Here is an 18,254-nt window from a genome sequence, read left to right on the forward strand (position 1 = left end):
AGAGAGAGAGAGAGAGAGAGAGAGACAGAGAGAGAGACAGAGAGAGACAGAGACAGAGAGAGAGAGACAGAGAGAGAGACAGAGAGAGACAGAGAGACAGAGACAGACAGACACACACACAGAGATAGATACACACACAGAGAGAGACAGACAGAGACAGACACACACAGATACAGAGACAGATACAGATATAGATACACACACACACACACACACATACACACAGACAGACACAGACAGAGAGAGACAGACACACACAGATACAGAGACAGACACAGATATAGACACACACACAGACAGACAGAGACAGACACACACAGATATAGAGACAGACACAGATATAGATACACACACACAGAGACAGACACACACAGAGAGACAGACAGACACACACACACAGATAGACACACACACAGACAGACAAACAGAGACAGACACACACAGATATAGAGACAGACACAGATATAGATACACACACACAGAGACAGACACACACAGATACAGATACACACACACACACACAGAGACAGACAGACACACACACAGATAGATACACACACACACAGAGACAGACAGAGAGAGACAGACACACACATATACAGAGACAGACACAGATATAGACACACACACAGACAGACAGACAGAGACAGACACACACAGATATAGAGACAGACACAGATATAGATACACACACAGATACAGATACACACACACAGAGATACACACACACAGAGAGACAGACGTAGATAGAGATACAGAGACAGACACACACAGATACAGATACACACACACACACAGAGAGACAGACAGACAGACAGAGACAGACACATATAGATACAGAGACAGACACAGATATAGATACACACAGACAGACAGACAGACAGATATAGGCAGACCGACACACACAGAAAGTGGGGAAAGGAGAGAGATACCTGGTTTCAAAACCCTAAGGAATGACACCCCAATACATCCTCTGACTTCCACATACATGTCTGCACAATACACAGTTGAAAACTCACACACATCTCAGGGTGCTCACGTGAGCCCTCCAATAAAAAAAGGGGAAGTTCACATTCAGTTTTAAAGCATAATCAGAAACTTTCCCATTCCTTACGCACGTCATAAAATATTTAATTGTACAGAGTGATCTCTTTGTTAATTAAATTCAATAAAATACAGTTTTAAAAATTAACCTCACACACTACTCCCAGTGTTTACAATTGTCTCATAATTTCTATACAAGTAGGTTCAAAGCTCTTTTGTAAATTGTCTATTTATTAATTAGTTACCCAATTAACTACTTTTTTGTTTGAGGTGTTGAAACTTATCTTTATGACAAAGATGGCCTGTAGTTTCAGGAATTCACAAGAGATCTGGAATTAAATATTAATCCAGGAATGACATAATAAATGCAACTATCTGTTCTTGGTATTAATATAACACAATTCACTGGTGGCAAATGGATATTACCCTATTAGGATATTATTTCAGACCTGACAGTCAGCACCATTATTCTATAAAATGCACAGAAAGCGAACCATCCAGCTATGAGGGAGTTGGATTTGTTACAAATTCACGTGAGGGATACGACAGCTTTTACAATTTATCCCAATATAAGCTTATTAATTTACTTCCAAGTTGTACTTAAGTTACATTTCTATCCCATTTTGAGGATTGGGGAGATGGACCAGAGGGTAAGCGTGATGGCTGTGCACGCCTGAGGACCTGAGTTCAACTGCAGAGCACAGATAGGGTTCAGGTGTGGCCGCATGCATGACTACAACCCTGGTGATGTAGACGGCGAGACCCTGGGGCTCACTGGCTGCTAGCTTAGTCCTGGGTTCAGTGAGACGCCCAGTCTCAAAGGAAGAACACAGTAATAGGATGAGAACGCTCTCATCTTCTGGCTTTTGCATATACACCCTTGTTCAACACCCTTGTTCAACACATACATCATACTCGCACATATACACACACCACACACAATAATTCCACATCAAGTATCCTGATTTCAGTTTTTAAAGAAAGAACTCAAATTCTAAGAGAGAATATTACATACATTTAAATGACTCATGGCCTCAATATGGAATGTGTGTGTGTGTGTGTGTGTGTGTGTATAATATATATATTTTTACACAAACACACAAGGACATACACAGATAACCAAATATATTATTTTCAAATGCTTACTTGCAACCATGTCGAGTGCATTGTCCTCTGCCAGAACAGAATTTGAGACACGACGGACCTATATAAACTATAGGGGGAAAGAAGTCACGTAAAAGGTAACAACATAATTGGAAAAACCAAGAATATCACCAACATGATTTCAGAAAGCAATGCCCATGAAACACGGCCTGCTGTGTGTACATGAGGTGACATGCAGGGAACCCGGAGCCGGCGTGAGCACTCGGTCACAAAGATGTTGGATCTGTTTTAATTTCCATAAATAATTCTATCAAGACTTTACTGCTTGCACTCACAGGGTTGTGTAATTTATATTCCTTACTGCGATGTCATCTGCCCCAACAATTACAGCAGATTGCTAATGTTCCTGCTTCAAATGTCCTGCAACGCATGCATTCTTTGGAGAGAAATAAAGGACCTAGCTGGTGCATCGCAAAGCGACGAGGTCACAACTATGATTTCTATCCTTACCTGAGAGGAAAACTACAATACTACAGACGAGCCCTGCATATATTCTAAATATTAATTCTTCCTCCCTGGAAATATGAAACAGCATTAAGAATCTAATGTTGAGCATAAAGCCTTCTCCATTATGTATAGTTTCCCCAGCAAATGCTGGATTGACTGACAATATGATGGTATAGACTTAAATTCTAATCTTAAGCATGATGAAAAGACCTAAAAGGTTTTACTATCTGAGGTAGTAAGACTCTAATACAAGTAAAGATATAAGAATTTTATAATGAATATAATCAATAACCAATAGTAAAACAGAGAGAAAATCAATTAGGAACAGGATTATGGTGGTTGCTAAGAGTCCACAATACTCAGTTTTGGGCATGAAAAAAAAATTGCCACTTTCTTCTCTGTCCTGAAATCACATCAAAATACCCCAATAATTTATTTTAAAATAAACTTTGCTGTGACCTGAACTCCCAGGAGCACATAATCCCTGTACCCGATTTGTAGGGGCAGAAAAATCTAAGGAGTGCAGTGTAAAATCTTTCGGTGAAGGAAACTGCCTGGACAGCACACTGCTTGGTTAAAATTATTGGCTTTAGCATCAGTTAACTGTGGATTTACAATCTGGCTTTGCCTGGAAAGTTTTGGGTAAATGGTTTATCCTGAAGAAGGCTCGCTGTGTCCATCCTGTGAAGTGGGGTGACGACCCTTCCTAGAGAACAGGTAACTATGCCATGCTCACGAAGCATCGTGTTGTCTGGCTGCAATTACCACAGCCACCACTACCCTCCTGCCCCACTGTCCAGCAGACTCCTCTGTCCACCATGCGCTGAGAAACAGAACAGGCACACTTGGTTGGACAACCGCGGGATCCTGAGAGGGTAAGCTCTGCAGGGTTACTCTAGAGGCTGCATGGGGCTGCAACATCACATCGTGGTTTGAAAAGCCTTCATAGGAACAAAATCATCAATAATATAAGGCTTTCCAAGTCAATAAAACCACACTCAAGAATTTGTCCTCCGCTCCTGGCTTTATTATTTCATCAACGTACTATAGCTGGAGAAGTAAAAATAAGACAGAAATAGCCTGTCTTAGGATTTTCCATTTTGTTAATAGTTTTAGAATGACTTCGGAAGTGTTTAACAAAATCATGACACTGGAGCTAATGTTTTTTCTTTTTTTTTTTTTTTTCGAGACAGGGATTTTCTGTAGCTTTGGTGCCCATCCCGGAACTAGCTCTTGTAGCCCAGGCTGGCCTCGAACTCCCAGAGATCCGCCTGCCTCTGCCTCCCGAGTGTGAAGCTAATGTTTGTCTCCATGTATCTCCCTTGGCAATTCTCCACATTTTCTCCAGATTTTCTTGATGCAGTTCTAGGGTTTGGTAATGGAAGGGATGGCAGAGGTGTCCTTTCTGGGAGACAGGCAGGCCCCTTTCTACCTTGTGAACACGCCAGGGGCTGGAGCCTGTTCTAGGAAAGCTTCACCCAGGACAGACAGAACTGAAGGGATTCTTTCCCTAGTATGTAACTGCCATGAACCATGCATTCTTTCTGTGACTTTAGCTTTTCCCATGAGACTCAGATACGATGCTGGGAGGTTAGCAGTGTGCAGTAAACACTCCCTGCCCCTAAACCATGCTGTGATTGCTGTCTTAGGGAAACCGGACAACCTACGCAGAGGCACATATACGTTTCATTATATTCTCAATTCTCTCATACTTGTTCTTCACTTTATTACTAGTGAATATTTTTAAACTTCTTTTGTGATTGCTAAAACTAATAAAGATTCATTATAGATTCTTAAATAGAATTACACCAGGAAAAATCTATTCGTATCCTACTGCCCAGGGGGCACATATCCTGAAGCCCATTAGCAGCTGTGGTAATTAAAATGTTATGCAAAATTTTGCCAGTGAAGAAACTTTATTTTAGCAAATCGAACCTTAGATACTTTAGTTTATACACTAGGTTTAGACAACGTTTGTTGTCTCTTATTGCACACAAAGTATACATTGTAGTATAGAGACACGGGCTTTTAAACTATGCAGAAATGATCAACAATCTAGTCAACGGTTTTTATGGATCTCCAAATATTTCTTTCATGCCATTGTCTGGGACGGGGTGAGTTTCATGAGTATTTTAGACACGATGTTTCCCTCTCCGCATAGTGTCTGCAGTTAGAAGATAAGAGCCCAGATGTTATGAGAGCCACTAAGAAGAATGGGTCTTATTTTAATACATGCAGTATGGTGCTTATGTTAATTCTGCATAAGATTCAAGGAAACGTTAGGCTTATCCTTTGTCATCAACTGTGAATTTGAATTTTACGGATTTAAGCATTTTAAAATTATGTACGTTGAAACATCTCAGCATCTAATATTGCTGACTGCACAGCCTTTTTCCCCCCCTGATTGTACACCCCTGGCTTCTAAGGAAATGCAAAGGAGAAAAGGAAGGAGAGAGGATGCTTCAGGAATCGCAAGACCATGACTTAGCAATGAGCTGTGCCGTGTGCCGACTGACAAAAGCCCAGGACGCGCTGACAGCAATGGCCTGTGATGGTGGTAAACACTCACCGTTATCAATGGCCCACATGTTCCCCAGGATCGCTCCTGTCTGTCTCCAGCGGAGCCTGGTCTCCCGGGTGAGCGCTGCGTTAGGGAGGGGGATGGTGATCCGGTTCCACCTGCGAGAAAGTTAGCACAGCATCAGCCTCACAACAATATCCCCATCTTCTGAATTAACTTTACACACGTGTGAGGCTCCTGCTTCTGTGTGCCCGCTCCAACACCAAAATTAATAAAGTATTATCTTCAACTGTGGAGTCTACGTCTTCATTTTGCTGGCCTTGTAAATATTTTACTGGGTATCTAGTGCTCATTCCATAAGCCGGCGAAAGTCTTACAGAGGCATCTCGAGTCTGACGCTAGCCCACAAAAGGGTGTGCAGTAGACCTTAGTTTATTTGGAGAGTTAGACCGACCACCATTGCATATGGTAGATGTCGGAGTAAGATCTGACCGACCAGGTCTAATTTTAAAAAAGTTATCTTTTTTCTACTCTTAATTTATGCCTATATTTTGGCAATACAATCCCTTTTAAAAAGCAATAACTATAGGGCATATAATCCAAAACACAAGTATCATAAATAAAGGATGACTAACCCCATAAAGTGTGGTCAGGATAGGATTTAGCAAAGATATTTGTGCATGTATTTTCATGATACCACTCTTAAGGAGAAGTCAGTTTACTTAGCTATTAATTAAAATGTCTAGTCTCCAAATTACTATTCTTTCTTAAATCTTACACCTCGGACTCAATCTTTTAATTGAGCCTTGGAGCATGCTCACTTACCCACTGTAGTTTTCAGAGGAGTAGGTGGTGCTATGTGGGAGGTGGGGGCCTGCACAGACCTCAGGCAAGCACTCAGTGTGGAGCAGGGACCAGGAACGTCCATGGTTAGTAGAAAACTCCAGGCTGACACTAATAATAGCAGAGCAACCACAACAAAGAGGGGGTAAGGAGATATCAAACGATTCCTTGCATTTCTGGCTAAGTCAACGAGTACGGGACATTTCCTAAATGTCTGTGCCATCTCCCACTGGAGTCTGACCCGTCTTCAAAGGGCAAGCGATTGGATTGCTGCCACCAAAGCTATGTTTGAAGGGCAACACACAGTAACCTGGGTTTGTGTTTTGAATTTGATAGATAGCAAGGCAATTATCAGGTCTCACACTGCCACTTAACCCGTGAACATGAGACCAGGAACATGCTTACAGGGGAGCCAAGCAGCACTTACGCAAGTGAGACAGAGAAGTCACAGCTCTTGAGATGCTAATTGACCTCTATACCTATTATTAGGGGGTCATTAGCCTACAGGGGTTAATCTTGTCTTTAGTTACTTCTCTCTCTCATCAGGTTATTACAAGGGATGTTTTCATGGCATGTGTGAACAAACACCTTTGATACTTTGTATCAAGCACTCAGACGGAAACTATACTCACCCAGTAGAGAAAACTCCACCCAGTAACATTTCTCCTATTATTATTATTATTCAAAGAACTTTTGCATTTCTTTGAATCTGTATTTTGTTACAGAGGGGGAGGGGGAAGAATCTGTATTTTTGTTAATAGACATTTAATTAACCCACACAGGTATCTACTGACAAATTCTAATTCAACGGCCAAGTGCATGCATGCTCATTTCTCACCAGACGAGGCCACTCCTAAGTGTGCTTCTTACCTGTTCCCAGGCTGGTGCGTCCCGCATCCCAGATTAATAGAAAACTGTATCATGTGTGACATTGTCGACGGCAGAACCGGCAGCACGTGGAAGAAGTCCACAGCCCAGACATTCCGATTGTGCCCTTGGTGGTTCTTTTGCCTGAGACAAAATTTGGTAGCAGGTGTCTGAAGTTCAGGGTTGATGACTACAGAATGCAAAGATGGAACCTTGCAGGAAAAGGAAACTCGAATTATTTACAGCCCTTCTCGTCTAGCCGATGCGATCCTCTTAGAGTCTATCCAGCAATCACTTGAATCCACACCTGCCATTTACTGAGCACCAGGCAAGGACCTTTGTGCTGGATTTGTTATTGCATGTGGAAGATTCTATCTTCAAGGACTTGGAATGATTGTGCAAACAGGGGCTCCCTGTGTGGGACTGATCAAGTGTGTGTAACCGTTTCATCCCCCTGAGCGCAGGGCAGAGGCAGCTGAATGATTATTTGACCGCCTCATTTGTGCCTTCAGGAGCAGTTCTGTATAACATTACTGTTCCTCTCTGCCACGAATTCTGCAAAGAAGACTCGAAACAGAAACAGTCACAGACTACAGATCAACATGCAATCATTTATGTCTATGATTCGGGGTGAAGGATTCACAAGGCCAGAGCAGGTAAAATCCTACCAACTAATTGCTAGAAAAGTCTTTGATGATATTCCGAGAGCAATCAATTGGGTTATAATTGAATGTTGAACATGTTGGATATTTTTCTCTGATTGCTTCCTAACTTGCCTATTTTTTAAATTCTTTATTTTCTGTGTATGTGTTTATGTGGGTGAGTGTGCAAATTTGTACATGAGGCCCGGGTTCAAGTCAGGTGTCTTCTTCAACAATTGTGCTCCACTTCTTCCGTCTTGGAGCCAGCGTTTCTTACTGAACCTGGAGCTGGTCAGCTGGGCTGGCTGGTCAAACCCAGAGATCCCATTTCCACCTCCCCAGCATCTACACTGCAGGTGTGCACTCATCCCCAACTTCTCACTTAGGTTCTGGGCTCCAAACTTAGGCAGGACCTCTTTACGGAGCAAGCATCTTGCTGAGCGAGGCTTCTCCCTAGCCCTAGCTCTGTAGAGCATGCCGAGAGCGAGCAGTGTGGAGAGAAACTACAGAGTGTGGGCCGTGTCGGCACACACTGATGATAGGAAACACCCGCACACCCTGGACAAGCATCTCACGTGACTTTCAAGATTGTTTGCAAATAATCAGAAACAGCTCCTGTCCTATACCCAGAGAGCAAAGGGAAAAGCGCAATCCCGTAGCTCTAATTAGCAAAGAAAAAATGTAAGGGTAACAGTAATCTGAACGCCTGCGACGCCTTCTGTCTAGAAGATTTCCAGTGTGGGACTCAACTCATTCTGTCGAAAAGCAAGGTTGTGAAGCTGCATAATTAGAGTTCACTTTTACAGCTTTCTCAGGGACAGGAGTTAACTGTCAGTTAGAGGTTTGGGTTTTGTGTTATTGTTTCTGTAATGTGTTCTTCCTGACTAAATCTGAGTTTTCATTTGTGTCAGGAATAAAAATGAGTGTTAAAATTCCCAAGTCACTTAAAAAAAAAAAAACTAGCAATTTCCTGGGGCGTCCTACACAGAGATGAACCCTCTGTGCCTGGTATGCTCTTTGTGGGTGTGGTCTCAGCCTGGGGGTTCTGAGGTCATCTGGCCAAGGGTCATCATCTGTACCTTATAGGAGGAATAAGGAAGTGTATCCAGCACAAAGTGCTCTTTCCTTCCCTCAGTCTTTGCGTATAAGATCACATCGTTTTCATGGGAGTCTCCGGAGTCACAGATGCCTCCTGTATGAAGAAAAAAAAAATTCATGGTGTGAGAAACAACTTGCCTCCAAAACATCAAACATCGCGTTGAAAATCAGAGCAAGACACAATTACAGCATTACGTGTCACGGAAGGATACTTTTACACAAAGATAAGGGGCTCCAAGGGATTAATTGATGGTGATAGCTCAGAAGTGCCATGTTCCAGGTCAGAGACTCGACAGGGAAAGGCCAATATTACTCTGTTTGGCAGACTCACTCAAATAACAGTGCGTGCTGAGCACTGATTCAACCCAACCCAGTGAAAAAGATATCTTTGTGTGTGTGCTCACATGCACGTGACACACATGTACATATGGGCCTTTTTGGTGTTGGGGTCCATGTGGGCACATGTGTGTGTACAGGGCCATGATTCAACCCAACCTTTAAAAAGATATTTTTGCGCATATGCGTTTTTGGTGTGGGGGGTCCATGTGTGCCCATGTGTGGGCATGTGATATTGTACTTTTGTGTACAGGCCAGAGGACAACCTTATGTGCCACCTTTTGCTGAGACAGGGTCTTTTACTGGCTTGGACCTCACCACGTAGACTAAGCTGGCTGACTCACAAGGCTCAAGGATCTATCTGTCTTTCTACCTCCAGAAGGCTGGGGATTACAAACGTGAGCCATCACCAGCCATCATGCCTGGGTTTGCTCATCTCCCAAGTCCCTGTGAGCACGTGCGTATCATGGCCTTGAAATGGCTGTAGTTATGTATGTATGTTTGGGTCTTCTGTTTCATTCTACCTGTCTACAAGTCTTGTGTGTCATTGCCATAGCGTTTTATCATTACAGCTCCATAATATACCTTAAAATTTTAAATGGTAATCCTTTTTTTTTTTTTTTTGTGGTCCCAAACAAATTTTAGGATACTTTTCTTTTCCAATGAAGAATGCTTGAGGCATTTGGATTGGGATTGCATTGAATCTGTAAATGGCTTTTGGCTGGATGATAGTTTTGTAATATTGATTCTACTAACCCATGAACATGAGAATCTTTCCATTTTATAATGTCTTCCTCAACCTCTTCTTCACTGATTTGAAGTTTCAGACATCTTTCACATCCTTGGAAAAGTTTATTCTAAGACTTGTATTGTCTTTGAGATCTCTTTCTCAAGTGTGTTTGTGTGGTGTACCAGAAAGGTGGCTGCTTTTGAAAGTTGCTCTTGTATCCTGCCACTTTGCTGGAATTGTTGATTGTTTATAGGCTTCCGGTAGACATTTGGGGGTATTTATGTATTATATTATGCCATCTGTAAATAGAAATAATTTGACCTCTTCTTTCCCTATTCATATCTCTTTAAATCTCCTTAATTTGCGTCTCTCGGCCTTTAGCTCCAGCTGTGCTTTGAGTAGTAGACTGAAACACAGTGGGGATGCTCGACAGTCCTGTCCTTTTCCCGATTTTAATGATAGCTCTTCACGGTTTTCTCCACTTAGGATGATGTTGGATGGGGTCTATCATACATAGCCTTTATTATGCTGTGGTAAGTCCTGCTTTCTAAGACTTTTATCATGAAGTTATGTTAGATTTTTGTCAAGGCCCTTTCCATCACTTTTGAGATGATCAAGAAAATTTTCTTTAATCCCATTTATATGAAAATAAATTTGGTGATTGCCCGCATCACATATTTCTGGAATGGACTTCTAAAGATGTTTTAAGTAACATTGATGGTATTTTCGCAGATATGCTCGTATTCTAAGTATGTATGTTTGTTTTTTTTTTTTTTTTTTTTTTACTTTTTACGTTATACTTGGTGCTTCATTTGATTAGTGGGAGGTATATAGTACAGTCTGCTGTCTTTCACTCTACTTTATAGTCACACAAAGAGATAGACCCTTAGAACAGAAAGGGAGGCGGGAGGCTCCTGATGACAGAATAGCCTGAGGATGTGTTCTGCTTTTTTCTTCTCTATTACCCAGTATCAATAATTCTAGGTCTTTCTGGCTTCTATCAACTGTCTGCTTCATCTGGTTTTAAGGGCAACACACTGCCATTCACAACAGCACACACAAGAGTAAAGGCTTGCAGAAGCATTTCTGACGCTCATCATGCAAACCATTTCTCTTATTGTTATACTTCAAAGAATTCCCTCTGTTTCAAAATCAACCATCATGGATGCTAACTCTATTTATAGCTAACTGCTATTGCTGATACTCCATGGTGCCAGTAAGCTCATTCTCAAACTCTAGAATAAGATCACCCTTTTGGAAATTTATCAAAATCAACAAACAGTATTTGAGACCCCACCTACATCTGAGTAAGCCAACAAGGTGCCAGTTGTTCACAAATGACTGCTTGGATTCAATTTGATAATTCAATAGATAATGGGGTCTACCCTTTGGAAGAAACCATCTGACAAGAGAATCAAAGAAAGATAAAGGGAACCTAATTAGCTTAAGAAACGTCATAGCTAGAGGAATATTAGACAAAAAGAGTACTATAGAGACAGACTTTGACAGTACATAGGGATAGAAGGGTTCTTGGCCAAAGCGTGTCTTGGGAATCACTTGGCAAGAAGTGTGAAGGAGGAAATACCACTGTCCATAGTTCTAGGGCAGTCACCATGAGGTAACGACATGAAACTCTCTGATCTGATGCTGTAAACAGTGGCTACTCCTTCAAGCTCAGCCATCACATTTTCATAACGTTAATGAGACTTGTGACTGGTCCATGAGCCTTTTCTGAGTCTCCAAGGTCCCACTTTTGGGGCCTTTAAGGAAATTGGTTGTCGGAGTCTACAAATATCAACAGTTGACTACAGTCATTCTGTTAAGGCCACATGCAAAGCCCATCCTGATGAGCAAGCTGCATTATTTATGAGAAATCATTCTTTCATCTTTCCAAGTGCAACTGTTTTCAGAATTCTGAACTAACACCTTAACAAATACATGTTTGGCTTTAGAAGTGACCTATTAAAATTATACTGTGCAAATCCTAATTCTCCTAAGTTCATTCTAAAAGCTATTTGATGTGTTTGAGCGACATTGGTAGAAGCAACCGAAGAAGTTGGTTTGCTAAGACATTAAGATGATGACAGAGTTTATTGGAAAGATCCCCGTGAGGGCAATCTGTCAGGCCCATGAAGCTCAGTGGCAGCAGCTCCTACAGGAAGAAATGGAATCTTGCTTAGCTTACAAAGCTTTGATGCGTGGTGGAAAGAAAGGCTCAGGAGGCATCTCGTAGAGCAATTAAAGTATAACAAGATTTTAATAAAAGCTGGCTGGATGGTCAAGTTTAGAAAGCTCAAATAGTGCTTTAAATAACTTTATAGATTCCTATTTGTGTGAAGAAAATGACTGGCTTCCCCCTCCAGGGCATTTTGTACACAGGAGATCACTGTGTTATCCCATGGGAGCCTGCCTCCTTTCTCCTTCTCCTCATGCTCCTTTACAGTCTCGATTCCTTCTTCCTTCTCCCTCCACTGGCAAAACATTCTTCCCTGAGAGTTTCATGACTGGAGAACTCAGTTCCACTCCCAAAAGCCTGTTTTCTTTAATCAGCACTCATTCATTGAGGGGCAGTACAGGAATGGTTTTCAAATGTACTCGAAACTGTGAAAAGAATTTCTCACTGGTATTCTAGAAATCCCAGCCTTACCATGTCCACCACTAAATTCTTCTGCATATCTGCCTCTTTGAAAACCAGGTGCCATTCCCCCAGTCACCCAGGAGAAAAAGCCATATTGTTTCTGTCTCTGCAGGTGTCCTGCCTTGGTGCCCTTTTCCCAAAATCACTTAGCACAGACTCATTCTTCCGTTGCATTGATTAGCACACGAGACACTTAACAGAATTGCCAGACAAAATATACCACACGGAAAGGGAAGCATTTACCAACATTTTGTTAAAATTATTATTTATTACTTAGAAATATTGTCCATCATAAACTCTGAACACTACTACAAGTTCAACTAAGCTGTAAAACATTCTTTTCTACTTTCTTTCTTTTGGGGGATAAAATTAGACTCCACTGACCTAACTAGCATCTTGATTCCTGATTTCTGATTATTTCAGTCTTTCCTTCATACTCTTGATGGAATTGTCTCACTCAAAAAGCAGGTAATGTTGTCCTGGCAAGACTCCTTCAGCATGACAACAAGAGAAAGAGCAAAGTTCGACATGTTTCTGCTAATACCTCGGGAAAACTAGCCAGCTGGGATGGATCACACACTTTGATTTTTTTTTTTAATGGCCTTTATTCAGAATGGTTAGTCTGAGATTCTTTCTTGGAAAGGAAGTCCTGCCTGGCCTTCAAGGATTGGTCCAATTCCGTATTCTTTATGAAGCCTTCCCCTTCCCCCTGCATGGCAGCCGTCCTCAGCTCTCTCTGCCCTTTCTCATTGCTCCATCAAAGCCTGCTGCCTTCTCCCCCCACACAGTTAAATGTCACTTGTGGTCACAGGCTCTGTCTGAGGCACTTGCAAAGCAGTAACCAGGTGGAGGCAGAATTTGTGAGGCAGCATTTTGAATGCTTTTATGTGTTAACTCATTCAACCAGCAACCGTGACAGGGTAGCATTGCTCTCCATGGTCTCTACGTCTACGTGTCCTACCTGGATTTGTATTCAATACGTATGTCTTAATTTTTACTGAATGGAGTTCCTTTTATTTACGATGATGTACTTCTTTGGGTTTACTAAAATTAAAATTTTCGGCATAGTCAATATTATTTTAATTCATTAGTTAATAATCAATTTTGCTATGGAAAGAATTAACATTGACTTAATATTCCACACATAAGCTCTCTCTAAAGGAATTAACTTAATGACAAGTTAATCTTTTACAGATGGGTTCCCTTACTATTGTAAGTCTAATTTCAAATATATTTTATCAGGAGGGTAAAGGAAGGAAAGCAAACTTGAGTGGCAGAGTAAATACGACAATGTTGTTTTACAAATATTTTCTAGAAATTAATTTTAATAAAGTGAGAGGCAGTTTGAATATGATTTAAAGGGAATGAAGCCTAGATATTTAAATGCACAAACTATTTTAGGGTAAGTAAACTTTCAGATTACATACTGTAGACCTATGACTTCTCCTTTGTAGACAAAGTGCTGTTGAGAGCATCAGATGGGCCATATGCTTACAATCACGAAGACATTGAGGTCTATCTCATGATGAGATTGAGGTCTATCTCATGACGACACTGAGGTCTTTCTCATGACGACACTGAGGTCTATCTCATGATGGTCTTGAGGTCTAGCTCATGCAACTTTGAGCTGTACCACTGTAGAGAAGCTGAGTGTGGAATGTAAGGGATAAACAGTAGCTCTGAGTCCTAGGCTCAGGACATTCTGCCCTGATGAACTGACATCTCTGCTAAGTTCAAAGGTAGACAATGTTTATTTCCTGTTTCATTTCCAGATGTTGCTTGTGATTTTCCATTCTACAAAGAAGGCATGTGATAGGGATGACATCAGCGAAAAAATATGTCACTGTTTCAATGTTGACTAGAGGGACAAATTTGGCAGGCCACAAATTTCAAGCCCCTAATTTACCTATGATATTTCCCCATCTTTATTTCTATCTATAATACACTTGAGCATGTTTTACGAACACTTTTATGTGTTTTTAAGCTGACTGGAAATAGAAAATACTGCAAAACACGATGGAGTGCTATAAATTATTTTCCTTCCTGCTTCCCAGAACAGTAGCATTGGGTAATATCAAGATACCCATGAGAAAATAAATGGCTCACCTTGACGAGGGATGAGGTTACTGGCTGCGGACAAAGGGTCACCTTGGCTTCTGCTTCCTGATTCCTTCCCATTGTCTTTTTTTTTTTTAAATAAATCTTTATTTTTGAGAATGTATTCAAAACATTTCTTCCTCCATAGCTTCCCACTTACTCTTCCCTACTCTCCTTCAAATTCATGGCCTCTTTCCTTTTTAATAACTGTTACTTCATGCACCATTGCTGCTGAGAGCACGTAATGGAGGTGAGAGAAAGGCATTATGGCAGTTTGTCGATGGCCTAGTCATGGTATGTCAAGAATGTCTTTCTCTACAAGATGACACAAACAATACAGGCTGATTTACTATTAAAATCCCAATTTCAAATACATTTATCAGGAGGGTAAAGATAGATAAACTAGAATGACCTATAAAATTTTTGTTATAACTTTTATTACTAAACTTTTCTATATGTTACTTTTAATGAAGTGAGAGATAGTTTAAATATTACTTAAAGGAAATCATGCCTAGATTTTTGGATTCACAAACTATCCTAAAGTAAGTGCTGAGGTAGAGGTGGGTACCCCAGGTCTTTATCTTGTTAGGAGAGTTCAGATCCCACTAATTTTCATGTTCCATGGTAAATAATAAGCCCTATTATTTCTGTAGGGAAGGGCAGCAGTCTGTACCTACCCATGACGAAATAGAACCTCAGGTTTCCATAGCCAGTTGTATCCAAGTAGGGAGTGCATAGTTTCCTTTCTCCATCTTTGAGGAACACCAGAGAGAGGCCTGATTCCACGGTTCCACATTCTGCACCAACGACCGCTCCCAAGATGTCCCATCTGAAGAGCAAAGGAAGAATGGTTAAGAGTGAGAAGCCGAATTCTACATAGAATTGGCTTTAGTGAGTGATGGATAATTCTGAGGAGAGATAAACACTGCAGACTGCGCACTGGTTAAACCCTGCACACACGCTGTGCAGTCCCAGTCCGCTTATCAGCGCTAGTCAACAGAGACCGTACTGCTGTCTCTTCTGTGACGAGAACTGTTTTCTAGAGCCAGAGACTACTTATTCTTTCTTCACGCTTTGAAAGTGCCATGCACAGATGTGCTGCATAGTGACCAAATCCACCCTCTTCTTTCTCTTCCAGTCGGTAACGCTGTCACCCACACAAAGCCTTTACTCCTGAAATTCTTACAGTTGAGTTATAGAGTCCAGTTAGCACGAAAGCAGAAGTGAAGCAGGGAAGGCCATTCGCTCTTGCATCACAAATGCATGGATAGTGCTTGTATACTGAGAAAATAGTACATATGTACTACGTGTGATTATTACATACGCATGTTAGAACGAAAAGCTGCATGTGCCTGGAGAAGTTCAGCAAGTGTTCAGTAAGGAGCTGTGGTTAAAACTGGGTCTTGCCAAGCAGGAGCTTCGAGTGTCGAAGAGCATTAAAGTGACAGACTTCTATTGATGCCAGCGAATGTGCTAGACCCTTTCCCAGGGACTTCATACACTAACCTAACCTCTGTAGCACGGCAAGGACATCCTGAATTTACCTGGAAACCGAGACATACAGATGCTAAGGTCAGCCTGCAAAGGATAGGCACTATATTCAATACCATGTAGTTAAACACCAGAGCTCCTACTTTAGGAATAGATTAGATTTGGAGTTGATAAATCATAGGGGTATAGGTTGAGAACCAGGTATAGCCCTGCCACTATCAACAGTACAGATATCACCAGATCTTCATAAGGGTGTGTGCTTGGAAGAGAAGAAGACAAATTTGAATAATTCCCTGGAGCATAGGGTGCAGAAAGAGGAGTTCAGATTCTAGTCCATAGACACTCGGGGTGATTTTCTTTTCAAGTATGCAAATGTGATCATGTCTCTGTTTTGCTTATGCTCACTCAAGGGCTTCCCATGGCTGTCTGGACAAACTTCAAACTCCTTAATGTGGAATATGATGTCCTGATTGGCTTGACCCAAGAACACATTTCTGGCTTATTCTCTGTGGATGTTCCATGTCTCTTTCTGACTTGTACCAAAACACCCTGCTGTGTAACAGGAATTTACAGTTGTTACAGTCACCTCCATCAGACCTCCATGCCTTTACTCACTGTCTGTTGAACAAACCTAGTCATTCCTCAATGTGTGTTCTACGTAGTATTTCCTAGGCTCACTTATCCTGCCTAGATAGCTTCCTGTAGACAGCCTCACCACATCTCATGTTTGATCTTCTGTGATACTCTTTCTTATATGTAAATTTTAATTATTTCTTTATTTGATTTCCTTCATCCCTGCCATGCTAACTCCTAGGCAGCTGTCTTACTTCCATGTTCTTATATCTAGCTCAGGGCCTAAGGAAAACAAAAGCTCAATAATGATGGAGACATTAAAGAATTCAGTATCAAAAGAGTAAGAAGCATAATTCAGTGCCTTCCTCGGACCATCTTCCCTCTCTTCTGCCTTTGATAGCCTTGTCTTTGTCCCATCATGTGAGACAATTTATACTCCCTTTGGTCTCTCCTATCCTTGTCTCTCTCATTCCTCCCTTCAGATTAGTAATCTGTTCTTTCATTCCCAAACTCCCTGTGTCTAAATCTTAAAGCCTGGTACTACCATAACTGATTTGAAGTCCACTTCCTCTTTTAAGTTTGAAGACACAGAGTTTAGTTTTCTGCCCAAAGGGCATCACTAAACCACCTGTCCATTTAGCTCCACCCCTACGTGATCACTTAGGGACCAGCTTTTCCATTAACCTTGAATCTGGGTGAGGGCTTCATGGCTTCAAGATTCAGAGGCTTCATTGAGGGGGCCAACATACCATTTGTACCTCTTTGTTCCCAAATGCTTCTCCCCTGACCTTCTCCTCCTTGTAAGTCTGTCTGGCAAGTACCTTAAGCAGAAACCTGACAATATATTTTTGACTATTATAGAAGTCAAAAGAGATATTTCAGGAGAATGACCAAAAACTTATCATAAACATCCAGTCCATTTCCACTTCTCCGGTTATGACCAGAGATACCGCATGGGTGGTCCTGTATTAAATGCTCACACACATGGATAGAGCTCCCCTAGCAGTCTTCCTTGACTGGTGCCCTACCCTATATGGACTGCATACATGGCTGCATCAGTGCATTGGAGTTTGTACCTCCAACGGCATCCATCACCTCTGTACCGCCTTAGGATAACCGAGAAGACAGCAACTGTCATAACTGTCTGTGTTCTGGGCTTTCACAAAAGTTTCAACTGGGAAAAAGTGTGAGAGCAGGTGTGTGTGTGTGTGCGTGCGTGCGTACGTGTGTGTGTGTATGTGTGTGCGTGCGTACGTGTGTGTGTGTGTGCGTGTGTGTATGTGTGTGTGTGTATGCGCGCGTGTGTGTGTATGTGTGTATGTGTGTGTGCGTGTGTGTATGTGTGTATGTGTGTGTGCGTGTGTGTGCGTGTGTGTATGTGTGTGTGTGCGTGTGTGTGTGCGTGCGTGTGTGTGTATGTGTGTGTGTATGTGTGTGTGTGCGTGTGTGTGTATGTGTGTAGAGAGACCCCGCCTCCATAAAAATTATGTCCAAAGATAAAAACTTATCTCTACTGGACAAACTTCGTACTTTCAAAACCTCAATAAAGGCTTTAAAACATAATTTTGGACAGGAGATTCAGACATTACAAAAGGCAATGGTACATAAAATTAAAAAGATTGAGAAATTTCTAAATTCTAATAAAAAAAAACACACGGTAAAAAGACAAATTTTAACTACACCTGTGGGTAAATCCCTCCGGGACAATTTCCACAAAGCTCTACCTACAGCTTTATCTGCTTTTCCAGTAATAACAACGGAGAA

At 41.5% G+C, this 18,254-nt stretch overlaps 1 protein-coding gene across 5 annotated transcripts in view; it reads right to left on the reverse strand.

The window, feature by feature from the left end:
* Positions 1-18,254, reverse strand: part of Reln (reelin) — a 441,277-nt gene that overhangs the window by 144,408 nt on the left and 278,615 nt on the right. For all 5 annotated transcript variants that reach the window (XM_026784681.1, XM_026784680.1, XM_013350437.2 and 2 more), the window contains exons 12-17: positions 15,104-15,255; positions 8,607-8,719; positions 6,890-7,098; positions 6,002-6,130; positions 5,225-5,334; positions 2,191-2,257 (exon numbers count right to left, since the gene is read on the reverse strand). In XM_026784681.1, the coding sequence (XP_026640482.1) occupies positions 2,191-2,257; positions 5,225-5,334; positions 6,002-6,130; positions 6,890-7,098; positions 8,607-8,719; positions 15,104-15,255 (780 nt within the window). The remainder of the gene's footprint in view (positions 1-2,190; positions 2,258-5,224; positions 5,335-6,001; positions 6,131-6,889; positions 7,099-8,606; positions 8,720-15,103; positions 15,256-18,254) is intronic.

This window comes from Microtus ochrogaster, chromosome 26, assembly GCF_000317375.1.
Source record: "Microtus ochrogaster isolate Prairie Vole_2 chromosome 26, MicOch1.0, whole genome shotgun sequence".
Lineage (NCBI taxonomy): Eukaryota > Metazoa > Chordata > Mammalia > Rodentia > Cricetidae > Microtus > Microtus ochrogaster.